Source organism: Ptychodera flava, chromosome 4 (assembly GCF_041260155.1).
Source record: "Ptychodera flava strain L36383 chromosome 4, AS_Pfla_20210202, whole genome shotgun sequence".
Lineage (NCBI taxonomy): Eukaryota > Metazoa > Hemichordata > Enteropneusta > Ptychoderidae > Ptychodera > Ptychodera flava.
In genome coordinates, this window is record NC_091931.1 from 28,435,872 (window position 1) to 28,454,070 (window position 18,199).

At 37.2% G+C, this 18,199-nt stretch overlaps 1 protein-coding gene across 1 annotated transcript in view; it reads right to left on the reverse strand.

Annotated features, from left to right (window-relative positions):
• The window catches only part of LOC139131377 (protein furry homolog), a 46,572-nt gene extending 40,823 nt beyond the window's left edge, over positions 1 to 5,749 (reverse strand). The window contains exons 1-2 of the mRNA XM_070697393.1: positions 5,617 to 5,749; positions 4,995 to 5,209 (exon numbers count right to left, since the gene is read on the reverse strand). Coding sequence (XP_070553494.1) covers positions 4,995 to 5,019 — 25 coding nt within the window. The 5' untranslated portion in view covers positions 5,020 to 5,209; positions 5,617 to 5,749. The remainder of the gene's footprint in view (positions 1 to 4,994; positions 5,210 to 5,616) is intronic.
• Between the last annotated feature and the right edge of the window lie 12,450 nt (positions 5,750 to 18,199).

The following is an 18,199-nucleotide window of genomic DNA, read 5'->3' on the forward strand; positions in this document are numbered from 1 at the left end:
TGCACAAGAGACTGGATTTTTGAACTGTTACATGTATGCATGTCTGCCTCTGCAGCGATAATATGCTGAGTCATTACACTGTTTGATCAAGACAATTAATTTGACACCAGTCTGCCGACATATTTATAAATGAATTATTATCCCTAATCATTGTATCGTGGAGACATGCAAAACACTAATGCCCAAGAGGCTAATTTGTCTATGGACATGAATTGGGGATTTCAATGTCATACAATAAGCCTGAAGCTGAAATTGTGTCTACTGGTTTTCTTTGTTTGCTATGTCAAACGTCATTTGTTCGAATTCGTCAAATCATTCGACACTGTCAAAGAGAAAGAGAGTATTGTCAAAACTAACAGTATTTTTCGTAGCTTAGTTCCTTTGAAAAAGGAAAATCCTTTGAATCCTTGAAGATGAAATAATTGTGAAGGTATTATACCCTGTACATTAACTTCAAAATGAGTCTGAACGCACACGAAACCTTCAATATCAAATTTTGGTGCAACAGAACTCTTCTGTTTGCCATAACAAACTCAAACCACTAGACAAAGAAATATTGATGAAATGGTTCGTACATTATTATACACTGATAAAATTTTCATCTGCACTGTGAGAACATATGCTTTGGCTTCCCTGGCATGTCTGTGACCAAAGATCAAACAGAAAACGTCAAACTTTAAAAGACATTTATTATATGGCTCGGATATGCGCCATTTTCATTTTACAACAAGCACGTTTTCATCATGAAAATGACAGTAGGCATGGCTGGGTGACATCCAACACTGTACATTGCATGCTAGGCATTTAATGAGATGCTGAGCAGCTGGTAGAACCAGAGATGGAGGGCTAATTTTACCACTGTGTACACTGATACACACGTACCGGTACATTTTTGGAAGATGAGAAAAAATCCAAAAATACGCTTGCGATTTACATTCTGTTAGTAAATGGTTTGAACTTTATTGACGTCACACAATTACCAGATCCTTTTTCCACAATAGTGCTGGTATTAACGTCTAGACACCTGGCAGGTATCAATGTTTTCCTTTTTATGGATTGCCAAAAAATTTCCAACAGAACTGAAAATATTCAAATATCACACTTTCAGTGTTTATTTTCGTATACTTCCCTTACTAGATATCAAGCCTGTGACTCTTCCTGTTGATTGACTATTATTATGAAACTACAAGTCTAAACTGTCACTCTGTTCAATGAATTGCTTTAACACTACTGTGAGGACGGTTTAGGATTATTTCCAGAAGTACATGTATGCAGAGTGACGCGTTCTCATCAACTGCTTGCTGCTGTGAAAGGCAAAAATCTATCTGATTGAGAGTTTGTTTGTGCAGCCTTGCTATTACCTGGACAAATTCAACCAACATATATAAGAAGGAACTGCAAATACGTGTCATGTAATTGTAAAATGAAGAGACCATGGAAATTTTCATTTGCATTGTTTCTCATCATCATAAATGGCGAATAGAAGTTGAACCCTTGTCCTGCCAAGTTCATAGGTCACCATCAGGTTAAGTCAGCTAAAACAAGTGAGGCGTAACACGTCCTACATGTCGCATTTTAAAAAACCGAGAATATTTGAAAGCCCCTGAATATCTAGGTAGTGTAAATATGATTTGAGTGACCAAACCTACATGTACAATAATGTATCATGTTGGTGAAAATATGTATAGAGTTGGCTTAATATCACTTTCAACTGATTTTGGCAGATGGGGAAGTGATACTCTCTGACAGGATTTGATAGGATTAGTGGTTCAGACTGTTTCAGTGCAATGAATTGCCAGTTTCATTGGCCGAAAAAATGGTTTATCAAATAATACCCACTTTGGACCTTTTTAATTTTACTCTCAAACGTTAGACTCTTAGAGATGACCTGATGGTTCTGCATAGCAATTAGCATAGTGAATTGGCAGAATTTATTAGATAGGGAAGATCGATGAATTTCTGTTTCAGACACACACATGGGTTTAAAACTGCTAGTCCAAAATGTGGGAACCTAATAATATGTGACTGCAACTCTCGCACTCAGGATTGTAAAACAAAACTGACACATCTTGAAATACTGTACTGTACGTGTTCCATGTCATGCCTCCATGAAATCTGCCAGAATCTTTGCATTATACATGACACACTATCAATATTAGAGCCAGTACTGACTTGACCATGGTGCAATTTGAACTAGAACGGTATCAGAAACTTGGGAGTAAAATTCAATAGCTCCAGTTTTGGCTGTTTAACCCTTTGAACGCCCAAGTCAATTTTTGCAACCTTTATAAAGTGTAATTAAGACAATTTTTTTTTAGATTTTTCCAAATTTTGATCAAAAACTGTAGCCAATGAAATGTAGTGTCTATTTGATCCAAAATTGTCAAAAAATTACAAAAATTTCTTTAAAAATTTGCAAAATTTTGCACAAAAATTTTGGCGGGAACATTTACAGCACTCGAAGGGTTCAGCAAGAGCGGAACATTTCACAGTTCTGTTTACTTCATGTTACACAACTTAGACAACTATCTGTACATTAGTTTAACAATCAGTCAGTACTGTGGAGACTGTGTAAAACAAAGATGAACAAATAAAATGTTCCAAGTGCTATCATACAGCTATTGAAGACAAATGTATCACAAGGAAAATGTTTCTGGAACATGAAACAGCTGTTTCATAAAATTATACAGGTATGTACTCCCTATAAACAGACATCAGTCATGGCAGGCATGCAAATCAGCTGATGGATAAAATGGATTCAGAACGGATCTGATGAGTCATCAGCTCTTTTCATTGACCTTTGACCCTCCTGAAATATTCATTAGTCACGAGAAAGATAATTTATAAAGGGATGTTGGTGCGTAGCCACAAATTCAAACTGATACATGATGTTTGTATCTTTAAGAACAAGTACACGCTATTTAGCATACTGTAATCACCAACTTATGACAAATATCCTGTTTTGTACTGTCATGGCACATCTTTTGAATTGGCCTAAGGTAGCACAACAACGTGCCTCCTGAAGACAGCCTATCAATGAGTTTCATTGACAATTAAACTAAAGGCCTTACATTGTACTAAAAGTCTTTCTAGACTACTAACTTCTAAATATAATTTTTTATTGTTTGACACACACTGGGGAACAACAGTGTGGTAGCTGAGCAGGCAGTGCAGGTTCTATGGAGAAAACAAGTGCGACAAACAATGACAGTGGCCTCAGGACATTGAAGTTAATTACAATGCTGGCTAGACTAGAAGGACATCTGACGAGAATTTCACGGGATCCCATTTACACTGTCATGATGTGCTGTTTTAGCTTGTAGAAGCAACATTATACAAAATTTACAGTTCAAATGTGTCACTGTGATGGGATTTTCCAAGGAAATATTGTTTTCTGAACAAATCTTTTAGAATTGTACCTTGCTTCCAATGTTTACATGAAATTACACAGATGTGTTCATGACAGAATTTACATCCATTTTAAATCTCAATCTGATTAAAATCCAATATAGCAATTGGTCAGTCTTTTACGCATTCGTATTGTGGTCCTTTTTCTGCGGCCCTCCCTTCACTAGTGACGGGAGGACCACTGAAATAGAGGCCACAATATGACAATGGCCTCAGGACATTGAAGTTAATTACAATGCTGGCTAGACTAGAAGCGTAAAAGACCAACCAATTGCTATATTGAATTTTAATCAGATTGTTAAAATCTATATGTTTAAATACCTTGTAAACAGTGTGACAGAATACTCCAATGTTGAAACAACTGTAGTTTAACACAAACTGTCCCTTTCTGGACAAAGGACCTCTTTGGAAATTGACCTTGGGCACTAAAGAATATTTTAACCAGACAAGTATTTCACCGAATGCAGATTTCACTGACATGATTCACAGCAAATGCAACGAAATGTTTGTACCTTCCAATTCCAAAATTCCATTTAAGGCCACACATTGCAAGATGTCACATGTAAAAATAACCTTCACGGTACACATGTAGTGCATCTACTCCATATGGTCATGTTTGCTTGAGACACCTTAGCCATTGCTATTGTTGTGCCATCTCGTGAGATTTTCTCCCTTCCAGACCGTCTCTTAGTAGTGTCATAAAATTAACATTACTGGTATTAAAATAGAGCCTGGTCAGTTTTAGTCATCTTTTCATTATTTTCAAACGGAATGGTTGAACCAAGCTGCAGAGAATCGGAGAAGGGATAAAAATCCCATACAATATTATTAGAGATAGCTGGCCAGTAAGCATCACTGAGGTCAGCAATTATACCAGTGTATTTTGACATCACTTAGGATTTGTTAGAGGCAATGGCATGCTGAAATCTTTCTACGGTTGTTGAAAATTAATTTGCCTTGGGTCTGTCAAAACTTTGACTGTTGCACTACCACCACTTGTATTGTCTAATTTGTAGCATATCAGTCATTTTTGGAAGAAGTGACTGAAGTAGAAGTAGCTAAGAATTACCGCGGAACAACAATAAATCCATCCATGTGGAACGGCGAATGCCTTTGCAATTTTACACAACATTACTATTTTATTGAAATATCGGGAACAATATGATATTATACTTGAAGGTGGATTGTAAAGTAAGGCAAATGTTGACTGAGTAAGTTAAAAATTGCAAGTTCTGCTGCAGCTGACTTAGATACAATACATCATTATCAAATCATTTACTTTAATTATTTCACATTTTGCCTATTCTCAATCTCATATTCTATGTTGTAATTCTTTTACAAAGAATGAGTTCAAACTGTCAGGATATTATACCTAGTAGCAGCAATCAAAAAGTTACACTTCTAGAAAGGTAAATACTAAAAAGTAAATTTGCAACTTCATGTTGTACCTGTAATATGTAAATTTACAACTTTAATATTTGCCTGCATTTCTGAATCTTGCAAAATTTTCACATTTTTACTTCTCTGTATGGACGAAGGTGAAACTAATCTAAACCAGTGAGCTATCTTATTCGAAACCACATTACCTGAATCACTACTCTGGGGCTCCATGACTTGAACTTGAACTTTAAAATACAACAACAGAGCGTAGTGGTGCACCTAGATAGATCACCCTAGTTCCATTGTTTCAGTATCTGTGATAGCGAAAAAACTGTCAGAATTCCGACACTACACCATTCCGGTAGTGAGAGAAGGGTATATTCACGGTTGCTACTTCCCCCTTTAGTCTTTGTGCAGAAACCTTTAGGTGAATGGAAAATGCTCTGTCAATATAACACAGCTATTGACAACATTAACAAACAAACGAACACATGTATCGTACGATATGGTAAACGTCAAATATTCAGTGTTGTGAACTGAAAGAGACCGCGTCGTGTTTCGCGACGCCAATCATTTATATCCTGCGATGTGGTGGGTTTTGAGAATACTTTGGGAGAAGGTTTAGCTCAAAGATATTTGAAATACATGCATCTATACACCACAGTACAGCTCGCAGACTTATGTCCGGTATTTATATTCATAATGCACGTCACAAATGTCACTTAGTGCACGGTACTACTAGTAGTAGCCTAGTACTACTCTCGTCTTTTGAAATAACTTCACACCGAACATGTTTAATTCAAAGGATATTTTAAAAACTCTACCCACCTTTGTTGATCCGCGTATTTTGCCTATTTTGTACAAATTTCTTGTCTTTGCGGTACAAAAAAACGTTCTCTCCCGCCGGATATTTCCAAGAAACTGCTTGTCCTGTCTGGCTGTCCTCTTGGTTGTTTATTATGTACGTACAGCGCATGTGCAAATGACCTCATGCCATCGCCAGCGTTTTCGCTGCTGTTCGTTCCCTGGTTCCGGTTCCCCTGGCCGAGGCCCGGAAACAAGCATGCAAGGACCGATAAACAGAACTCACAACGGCGCACTCTACATATTAAAGATCATTACCTTTCGTTCTAGTTTGATAAAGATGAGAAACCTCCAGAGAGCGCAATTCCCGAAAAATACAAATTAGCACGTCCGTCAACAAAACTTTCAATAAGTGATGAACACGATTGGAACTAATTTGGGATAATTAGGCTAGATGGTGAAGTAATGTCGATTTCGATGTATCCTCATCTACTTTTCTTTTTAAGTTACACACTTGTTTTTATGAGTAATTTGTAACATTGCAACATTCATCTATAGGGCACCTAAGCTTAACACTTTTGAGAAATATGAAAAATATGACGATCCAATTTTCCAAAAATTCCAATCGTGTTGATGGGAAATGCCATATTTGTGGCCAAGAAGAAACACTAGAACACATCTTATTTGAGTGTAAATATGTAAAAGAAATCTGGCAGAAATGTATTTCTTTCTTTGTCAGAAAACACAACTTTGATAACAATATCAATATCAAAAGATTAGCAATTGCAGGAATCGAAAATGATAATAATGCAACATCTGACATTATTTACTGTATTACTTCCTTTGTAAAATACACAGTTTGGAATATTTGAAATTCGGTTACTCTTGATGGGATTAAAGTTCCCTTCAATCCTATGTTATGAAATTAGAATGTTATCTTTCCCAATGGATGAATACTTATATTTCATTTATAAGATGATGAACAAAGCTAAGGATTTTATCACAAAGTTTTCAAGCCTTGTAAGACTTGGAGGATCCGAAAAGAATGCATCCTGAATGCATTTATATGATGATCTTTGTAGTTAAACAACTGGATTTTTTGTTTTTTCAGACAAGTTGCATTGTAATTTTAACGCATTCACAGTTATGTAGATTTGTTTTATTTCCGACTGTGTTGTTATCTTTTTCAAAAAAACCATGTCCGTCAAGTAGCGGCTCATCGTGTGCTTGTTCCTCCACGGTCCTTTAGTGGAGGTACCGTGGTTCCGCCAACAGAAGCTAGCAACACTTTCAGCTACGTTCAATGGGTCTAATAGAACAAAAAAAGTTTAAAACTTTGTAGGGCAAAAATATGTGCATTTACTTTTTCATAAACAGTTCGTAAAACGGGGAAAGTTCAGGAATGTGATACCTGAATAAGGTAGTCGTCATAATGTGACCGGAGGTCAGAGAATCATTCAAAAATTATGTCAGTATGGGGGATACTAAAACATAAACAAAGAGGGGTTATTACGCAAACGTTTCCACGCTCGACAATTGTTCCAAGCTCCCTGCGTCACCAAATGAAGTTATTTTAACGTCAAATTTTAAAATCTTTCTGAGACTCACTCCCCATATATTCGCATACAGCTACCTGATCATCAAATACACATGATGTATCATGGAGGTACACGTAACCCCATGTCGGTAATGCAGTGACTACAATACTCCACAGCTCCCTGCAAAACTGTCCTGTATTTTCTTGCAGCACGTGCTTGCAGTGATATTGCATCCCACTTGTCACTACCCCTACTAGAGAATAACCGTGACATGATACACATTTCGGTAAATTAACCCTTGAGTGCCAAAGTCTATTTTTGTCACCTTTATAAAATATAACCCAGACAGTTTTTTCAGGTCCAAACATTTTTTTTTAGATTTTCCAAAAAAAATTGACCCAAAACTTGCGTCTATGAAACGTGCTGTCCATTTGGTCCAAATTTTTCAAAAGAATTACAGAAAAATTCGTAAAAATTGGGAAAATCTTGCACTAAAATTTCGGTGGGAAAAAATTCAGCATTCAAAGGGTTAATTTTACAGTGCAATATGTTCACAGAGGCCGGGTCGCTAAAATGTCATGATATTCGATAGCCCTCCGCACTGAATGCCCAACCGTCGCCGATTTTACCGGTCCATCCATGAAGGTATCTTAATCGAAATAATGATTCATCCGAGATAATAATTATTACATGTTCCAAAATCATGAACCATAGACAGTCCGCAGCTCTACTGTATGTGCATAAACCTACCGGTAGACTCAAAAGTGTAATCATGAACCATAGACAGTCCACAGCTCTACTGTATGTGCATAAACCTACCGGTAGACTCAAAAGTGTACCTCCATGTACAGTCCCGTCGGTGGAGGGACAGTGCTCTATCTTAGTAGAAGCATAGACAGTAAAGGGTTGACAAAGTGTTAATGATATGATTATAACATATGATCATGGATGTAAAATTTTTTTTACATCCATGATATGATCTACTGTGAGAACCAGACATTGACAAGGGTCTCTTTTTAACGCCCATCACACTCCCTCCACCAACGGACTGCCCTCTACACCTTTGAGGGTTGAATGTCATACAGATAGTAGCGTGAATTGCCCAAAATCAAGGGTATGGCGTATATCTTAACGATGTATCAAAAACGAAAGACGGGAACACACGCATTTTTATCACGATATTTCTTGTCTCCTCACTGCTATCTTCAGCATATCAATTGTAAAGAAAATGACAATGTTTTCATATTTGCGTAGTCACCAACATTGGTTTTTGTACATTGTACAACTGAGCCATTACCAAGACTCGAACTTCGGCCTCACACTCACGGCTTTCTGCCTTGAGTCAACTGTCAAAGCAATGTTGCGAGCACCTGTGGTATGTACCATGGATGACACTGAAATAATTGCAGTAAGAGTTTATGGTATTTTGCTTTTGTTTTCAAATGGTATTAATAGTGAGAATTAATAATGGAAAGAAAGTGGAATGACAAAAACACCCAATCATATGTATCAGATGATAAAATCAAATACACATTAATGATGATGTGTTCAAAATTTTTAAATACCCGCACAAATTTTCATCAAACTGGTGATTACGATCATGTGAGATGAAGCCCAAACATCATATTTATTTGCAGGTAAATCCAACGTACACTGTATGTTTTATTCCCACACAAAATGTCATCGATCAGTCGTTACGATGTAAGCTGTAGGCCCCGTTGACTCGCACCCAGTGGTCCCAGACAGGTTGACTGTGAAAACGTATAACATATTGCCATTTTCTTTATACATGTAAATGCACAAGTCGATCGTGGGTAGCAGCGAGTAGATTAGAACTATGATAACAAAAACATGTGTTCACTTTTAACGTTTTTGACTCGGATGCACAGTAGGTCCATAGAAGTCACTACATCGTACGCGTATCATTTGATTCTCTGCGGCAACAGTTTATAACAAATTCCAGTCCTCGAAGATGTGGGGAGGTGAAGGCTGAGGGATTGCAGTTTCCTTTCGGCTTAGATTTCTGAAGTGTGAAGAAACAATTTGTTTTGTCGACCGAGCAGTGAGGATGCACGCTATGGCATATACTCATGAAAGACACGAGGAAAAACCATTGAGTCGTAGGTTCTCCTGTAAAGAAATCAATTATGATACGGTGATACCTTCTTCATAATCTTGCCACTTAGCACAATGAAACCGCTTTTTGAATATTTTTTTCAGAAAGATTTTTTTTCCTTCTGTGAAAGTTTCAAGAAAGTTACAACTTTATACAATGGTGCTTCCTTCCATTACTAAATGCAAGTCAGCTGAGTTGGCGAACGCCTTTAGTACGTCTAGTCTGTGTACCATTGGCTGTCCCCAAGGTAATTACATCGACACGGGCAGATGTTTTGGACATGCGCAAACACAAAGCGCGACCAACGGTATGATTTCGGCCTCGAAAGCCGTAAACTTTTACCAAAACTTTCCAAGTTATAAGTGAAATTCCAACAAATCTCTTAAGAAATAAGAATAAAAATCATGGGTCACTGTGAAAAGTTTCGTACCAGGAAAAACAAATATAGCAATTACCGATATTCGAAATGGCCGCCATCCCTGAGTTTACTAGGGGGGGATTAAGTTTTCGATTTTCCAAAAACTGAGACGGTGAATTTTTTTTCCTTTCTCCAAGAGCTTTAAAATGAACCCTAACAAACAGTAGGCCAGAAAAGTGTTTCAAAATAGAGTCTCAATATCTGTCCCTTAGGCGCTTACTAACAAGAAACAGGAAAATCTGCAATAGACATCAAATCAGGTCCAATAATCGTTATCATTCAAGGTAAACTATGAAATTTACCAGGTCCAAGGAACATATAGATGATGACAAATTTAAAGGCAATGGGGCTATCTTGAACAACGAAATAGTGGTGGTACCAGGTGTTCGGAATGGGTAAGCGTACCCTGCCAGCTAGCCGCACCCGTCAAGATTGACCAAAAGCGACAAATTCATTGTTATTTGGTGAATTCACCAAATTACTTTTGTGAGTCAAGAGTTGTTATTTATAGTAGCAATCTGCCCACTTCCATAGCCACGCCATACATGTAGAAGACTCTCCAGGCATTATTTTTTCTCCCGACGACATATCTTCATCAATGATTATTAAATAAAGCTAATATTACTGTTGGAAAATGTATAATTAAATTTATGTATAATAAAGGTATTATAAGGAGTCGGAGTATACGTACGTGTTGAAGTTTATATTGTCGGTTATGCCACGCACATAGGATAGCTATAAGCTCAGTGACACTTTCATGATAAATTTTACATAGTATGGTAAATAAATGATATAAATAAATAAATCATAGCGTTCTTTTTTATAATGCAAGCAAGAAATGTGTCAATTTGTGCATATTATAGCTACCTTCTAACTACTCGCTGTGTAGTATTTCAAAGGTTACGTTTGCCCACCTCAATCCTTAACACGGTCACCTGACTGAACAACTCGTTAGCAACTCGTACGTCTTGTAGCTGCTAAAAATAACGAGCTGTGAGGGGTAGCTATAATGGGCACACTCTGATAGAGTTCAAGTGTGTATTATAAAATAATCTTTAATACGTAACAGATATTTACCATAATAAATGAACATACTGCCCGCTATCCCCGTGCACAGGTGTCCGGAGTTGCCAGTGTACATGCATACTATTTTTTAGAGAGAAGGGGTTAGGGTTAACCCTAACCCCTTCTCTCTATGTATACTACACGGCAACGCCACGGACCTGTGTCCCCGTGTGATGATATGTGGACGACGCCGGGCTTTTCGAATGGCTGTCACATATTTGTTCTCAGCACCAATACATAAATACTATTTTATTTAATTGTTTTAATTCTATTTTGAATCATTTACCGAAATTTTCGGCTGATGTGCTCCACTTGGGGTTCAAGCGAACTTCCATAGCCACGCCATACATGTAGAAGACTCTCCAGGCATTATTTTTTCTCCCGACAACATATCTTCATTAATGATTATTAAATATAGCTAATATTACTGTTGAAAAATGTATAATTAATAGACAATTTATGTATAATAAAGGTATTATAAGGAGTCGGAGTATGTACGTACGTGTTGAAGTTATATTGTCGGTTATGCCACGGACATAGGATAGCTATAAGCTCAGTGACACTTTCATGATAAATTTTACATAGTATGGTAAATAAATGATATAAATAAATCATAGCGTTCTTTTTTATAATGCAAGCAAGAAATGTGTCAATTTGTGCATATTATAGCTACCTTCTAACTACTCGCTGTGTAGTATTTCAAAGGTTACGTTTGCCCACCTCAATCCTTAACACGGTCACCTGACTGAACAACTCGTTAGCAACTCGTTACGTCTTGTAGCTGCTAAAAATAACGAGCTGTGAGGGGTAGCTATAATGGGCACACTCTGATAGAGTTCAAGTGTGTATTATAAAATAATCTGTAATACGTAACAGATATTTACCATAATAAATGAACATACTGCCCGCTATCCCCGTGCACAGGTGTCCGGAGTTGCCAGTGTACATGCATACTATTTTTTAGAGAGAAGGGGTTAGGGTTAACCCTAACCCCTTCTCTCAATGTATACTACACGGCAACGCCACGGACCTGTGTCCCCGTGTGATGATATGTGGACGATCGACGCCGGGCTTTTCGAATGGCTGTCACATATTTGTTCTCAGCACCAATACATAAATACTATTTTATTTAATTGTTTTAATTCTATTTTGAATATTTACCGAAAATTTTCGGCTGATGTGCTCCACTTGGGGTTCAAGCGAAGTAATTATGATTACATTAAATGTAGTTACATATAAACACGATTTGAACTAAATTGGGATTATTGATGAGAGTAATTATAACGAAAGTATAGTGAAATCGAACTTTTACATCTTAAAACTCCATAAGCTGTATCTTTTGGCTATTTTTTGAGAACTTTTGTTTTGTGGTTTCCCTACACTTTCTGCATTGAATCCCTAAACGTTATTGCCAAGTATTTAGCATATCAACACAACCTATATGAGTATAATCTACATTGTTATTGTTGAAAACTGTATTCAAGTCCGGACTAGAATTCATTTGTAAACAATAAACAATGATCACTACACACATACAAGCTGTGTTGAAAAAAGGAATACTAGTAAAATTTCAGCAAGACAAACGGATTAGGGTCAGACACGGTAGTTGATATACAGAAGCAGAATACTAAAAAACTTACAAGTTACAGCTTATGTCCCTTTAAATTTAACAAAATGGTAGAATACTATATAAAAACCAAAATATTGTTTTCATTGAACAAAACAAAAATAAACACATCGATTATTGTATATCCCTAAAATCGTATTCATTTCTAAGAAAATGTATTATTGTGTAAATGTCATAAAACGAGACGATGCATAAAGTGTGTCTGATTGATGACTTTGAGTCAGGGCACTTTTAAAATGTCCCTTACTTTGTTTTCAATTTCAATAAACTCTCAATGTAGTCGGGGCACTTTTGAAATGACTTGACTGACTAAACTGTAAATCGATCGAAAAACGTCATTTTGGTTAGGCAAAGTATAAGTATAGACAAGTTCACACATTTTCAATCAAATATAATATTGTTCATGTGTACAGAATAATATGCATTAAATACAGTCATGCAATGATTCTTACTCAAAACATTAGCACAACATCGCAATTGAATTAGAGGCCAGACCGAAAGTCATTTGTCAATGATAAAAATGTGTGGTACACATACACCGGCTGTGCTGGCAAGCTGAATACTTGACAGTTAAACATGCTGTAGGGAGTAGAACAAGAACACAGTTGTATACTGCCTTGGTACTGCAGTGTCACTGTAACAGCATATCGGCAGTATAAAACAGAGATAGCTCTGACTCTGATGTACTTGAAGAAGAGTTTTGGTCAAATGACGCTCATGACAGTGAAATATACTTGTACATAAGATCACAAGAACAACACATGATATGGAAGAACCAGGAAACTTGAAAGTTATCAGGGATTTTTTAAAATTCTGACATATAAGAATAGCAAACGTCAACGTACACTCTCTTTATATGTGAAGAGGGCGTAGGTTTGGAGAAGACTTGCATATGCATTGGGTCAAATAATGATAGCGTACTTATACTGTTTCTATGACATCTACATTACGTTTGAAACAACAACAACACAATAGTTATGGTCGTTGAATTTTATTGATCAACAACAACAGCACGACTAATATAATATAAACAACAATACAAACTACAACAACCAGATTACTGGGTCCCCTGTGGATTTTACTACAAAATTCTGCTCAAGGCTATCTACAACAAGACACCTACATACAGCTCCAGCCTTATACACCCACTCATACACTTGGTCTGCAAATAAGAAAGTGTTGACAGCTATACAACCTATAAATGCGTCACACATATGGAGGACTTGTCTTTTCTTACATTGCCACTAAACTTAAGGAACTCACTCCCACTTGACATTAGAAATCCAACCAGCTTGGAAACTTGCAAACAAACATTAAAACTCATCTGCTCACCAGTATATACAGTGTGGTCCTAGTGACGCTTTTTTGGATTTTTAGGGCTACATAAAGTTTTACCGATTGATTGATTGATTGATTGAAAAACATAGCTTACCTTGGAGTGACGCCATAGAATCATGCATAAAATGTGGGGCATATGTGTTACGTCACAATAGATGCTTAATAATTAAGTTGAATTCAGTGTTTGGAGATGTTACTTTAATTATTCTGACGGATGGATGTGTGCTTCCCGCTATTGGCACAATACGAAATGAAAAAAACACCACGCAAACGTCTACAGGTGTAATCTCCTTGGAATGCATATCGGCGACTTATCTGCGCTAGCAAAGGGTATTTTGCGGGCATAGACCCCTGCAAAATAATTATTATATGATTATACATCCTTCATATATATCTCCCAATATGTTGGTAAATATAATTTTATATCATGACGTCTTAAGCCGAAGTGATATATTCCCTGAACACCTATTGTCCAAGGTCGCTATTGCTAAATATACTTGCATCTTAATTGACATTTGCAACGATGGTGTTACGAAATGGTTGTCATGCCTCTGTTCTCATTAGAAAACCCACAACAACATGTCAGTCAGATATTCCATAACAAACACATTTAGGGCCTACAGTGTTTCCATAAACAGTGCCGTTTTCAGGTTTTCCAGAGTTAGTGCCTTGATAACAGTGCACCCTTTTCATGATAATTATTGGGATAAAGTCTTTTTAGTTATACTTTTTCGGGTTCCCTTTTGGTTTTCGAAAACCAATGTCTTATATAGTTTGTCTCGTGATGTCAACACAGTATTGGATCGTGAAATATATTTTGCAAATTTATGTTCATTCGTCCGCAAAAAAATAAACATTTGTTGATCGGAATGTCCGAGAAACTCTCAAGAAAACAAGACGTTGAGATTTTCCCCGGTGTAGCATAGACCCTCGAGAAAAAAACGTTTTTCTGGTAGGTCTATGGCTGTAGCTTTTATCTCTTTACGAACTTTATTCACATTAAACGAAACCACTGTCGATTTTGACCTAGACAGTCTCAATAGGAAAAGTCATCAACTTTCGCAGCTAATTACTTTTTGACTGAATTGAATGACTGAATGGTTGCAAATTGCACTGAAATGAAAGAGTACCCACCATCCACCTGCATTAAGCATGTGCTAGGTTGACTTGTCCACAGATACATCTATATGCAGCTCGATGACTGATATGCGAGCTCTCAATTTTTTTTGGCTACGATTTGGTGGTGCTCATTTTGAAGCTCATGGACTATATGCTGCATGTGACAAAACCTCTGTAGGGGGGATCCAATAAAATTCCTCTTATTTTTACAAATGCCTCCCCTAACAAGCTCAAAATTTCTTCAAATGCCCCTTCTGACTTGCTATGATTTTGAAATCCCCCTCGAAATAAAACTGGCCTGGTTTTGGAAGGGGATGGATCTTTTCCGGTGTGTGTATGACGGTCTGGTGTGTGTGTGTGTGTGTGTGTGTGTGTGTGTTTGTGTGTGTTTCTCTTCCAGGGAAGGAGGCGCTGTTTTGACATATTTTCCCTTACAGGTAGACTTCATCTTGTAAAACAGAAAAACAGTGATCACATAAACAGGAGGATGAATGCCACTTTATATTCGAATGCCAACAACATATCAACAGCTACGACGTATGTACAATTCTGGACACACTTTGTGATAAACTTAACCTGTCACAGATAAACTAAAATACTTGTTTTCTGAGCCTGTTAGGCAGTTTGCAAAATTTATTGAAAAAAAAAAAATTGTAAACGTTCATCTCGTGCTCACTCACTCGTTTGTAAATTTTTATGCTTCTCTAACACCTTCAATTGTTTGTACTGTATAAAAGTTAATTGAATGGTGACTTATAAGTCCATTAGGGTAAGCAACTCATGACTCAACAGTTTTGCAATATATATCTTGAAATGTAAAATGGTGACACCGATTTTGAATATGGTTTCCGGAAAATAAGGCTGCGTTCACAAATAACGGTTGGGGGGGGGGGCTGGAGGAATCCTGATTGAAATCTTATTTTTTTCAGATCCCCCCTAAATATCCTCAAAAATTTTCAAGTCCCTCCCCTCTTTATGATAAAAGATTTTCAAGTCCCCCCCCCCCAATTATCATCAATGTTCTTCCTAGGATTTTCTGGTAGAGTGGATACTAATTTGCATAACAATAAATGTAATTGTTATGGTAATGAGTTTCTATTGTTTACCAAACATTAAAGAGTGGCAGCCACCACTCTATAATTGCTCAGGGGTTAACACTGATCATATAGCTGCATACGTATTAGGGATTCACGCAAAGAAATATAAACATCTATTGGGCAGTTCTGCTCGGAAATGTTCAACACTACCTGTTATTAGCAGTTTGTACAGCCATATTCCTAGGCAAGGTCTCAAATTGTTTCATTTTCAAAGACAGCAGGGACTTTTTTGATTTATCAGTCGAAGCCGACTTAAGTTAATCCAACTCGATCTGGCCACACCAATGGCACCTGCTGAAGAGCACATAAAATGATGACCATGAAAGAGTATGCAAATTGTGAATTCCTGGCTACATTAAATGCTAGTTAATAAGTTGTACAATATTGACAATACCAATCAGGAAGGATAAAATATTCCATTAAGTAAACGTTTTAATCACTGAAATTTTGGTGAAAATAATGGTAAATTGGTAAATTAAAACAATTCCATCTAGTCAAACATTTTTCATTGAAATTCGAGTCTTTACTGTACAAAGTTGTACTTTTTAGTGTTATTTTACAATGAGAATATGAAAATTTTTTAAAGTCAAGCATGGTGACCCCTATATTTTTTCTTTAATATTTGAAATATTTGATTATTCTCACATGCTATAATTCAAAAATCCCTGATAAGTTTTAAGACTCCTGGTCTTCCATGTGTTGCTCTCTGGCCTGATCTTGTGTACAAATAGTATGTTTCACCGTCATGAGTGTCACATGACCCGAACTCTTCTTCAGCTACTTCACAGTCAGAGCTATCTCTGTCACTACTGCTTTAGTGTACAGTAACAGTGACACTGCCTGTAGGCAGTAGCAGGGCAGTAGCTGTATTAACTTTGATAATTTTGACAATAATTTTGTTCAGTTTATACAACTGCATTCTTGTTCTGCTCCCTACAGTATGTTGAAATATCCAGTATATTCAGCTTGCCAACACAGCATGTGAATATATATCCCGCATTTGTATCATTAACAAATGACTTTCAGTCTGGACTCTGATTCAATTATCACTCAGTATCATCACTCGGTATTCCTATATGCAGGCTTTTGTCGACAAACTGAATAATATGTGTTTCAGCATACTGTAGGGAGACAGCAAGCAATAGTATTTGATATATTGCATAGAACTATTGAAAATTTTCAAGTCCCCCCCCCTGTAGGTAGAGCAAAATTTTCAAGTTCCCCCCTCTACTAACCCCCTTAAATTTTCGAATCCCCCTGAATTCCTCAAGCCCCCCCCCCCCCCAACTGTTTTTTTGTGAACGTAGCCTAACTTCTCATTCCAAATCTATTGAAGGCCATATTGAACGCGCACTGGAAAATTTATGATGGGTTGAAGGCGTTTTAGTGAGAGATTACAGTTTGAAAGGTAGTGTCGCAGCAGTATAATGAGGGAAATAGAGTAATACAGGCTTATTATAAACAGTAATTTATTCATTGCGGCCATGCGGGGAGAGCTCGAGAGCAATTCTTCCCGTTGCCCTTTGAGCACCACTTATAAACTAGGGATGCATGTGACTTAGAGCTGACAGTTATCAGTATTTTAGGGGGCCATAATTTGAATATTCATGACGACCAGGGAGGCAAGAATCCGAGTGGCATGTGTGAGTAAACACAGGCCTGCCTTACCACAAGTTGTACGGATATTACTTTTTCCTTTGCTGTAAACTCCACGAAGCCCGCTCAAATGTGTTTCAAGGATGAACTTTGGACGCCGCTATCCCTTATTGATGAAAATGTCACTTAAGGAGTGAGTAGAAACCGTTACTATTTGTACCGAGGCTATGCATGATGCGTATATCTCAGAGAGACGTAGACATGCGTGATAGAGGGCATTTATTATTACGTAACAGTATCCAGATTATATTTTTGCGTCTTTTTTCGCATGGAATATCAAAAGTTTTGTGGTAGATTTGTTCGAGGCAGTGCTCTGACTATTAACAAAGTGACCAAGAAGTGATTTTGTTCATAAAATACGTTAAAAGGGTTTGTGGAGACGGCAACGCAACGCAGAGTTTATCGTGACCCTTATCAAATAACTCGGTCATGGATTCCCTGTTGTTACAGCATGTACGCGCGCCCTCGCACTGAACCTGCAATGTTCATGTTCATGTTCACAATGACGATAACCTCGGGAGTATTGCATTTTACTGTTTCTGTAGTAACGACATCATCAATCCTACAAGACTTCCGACTTCGCAAGTCCGGAGAGCGGCGATTATTAGATATTAGCGCAGCAAAAGCAAACAC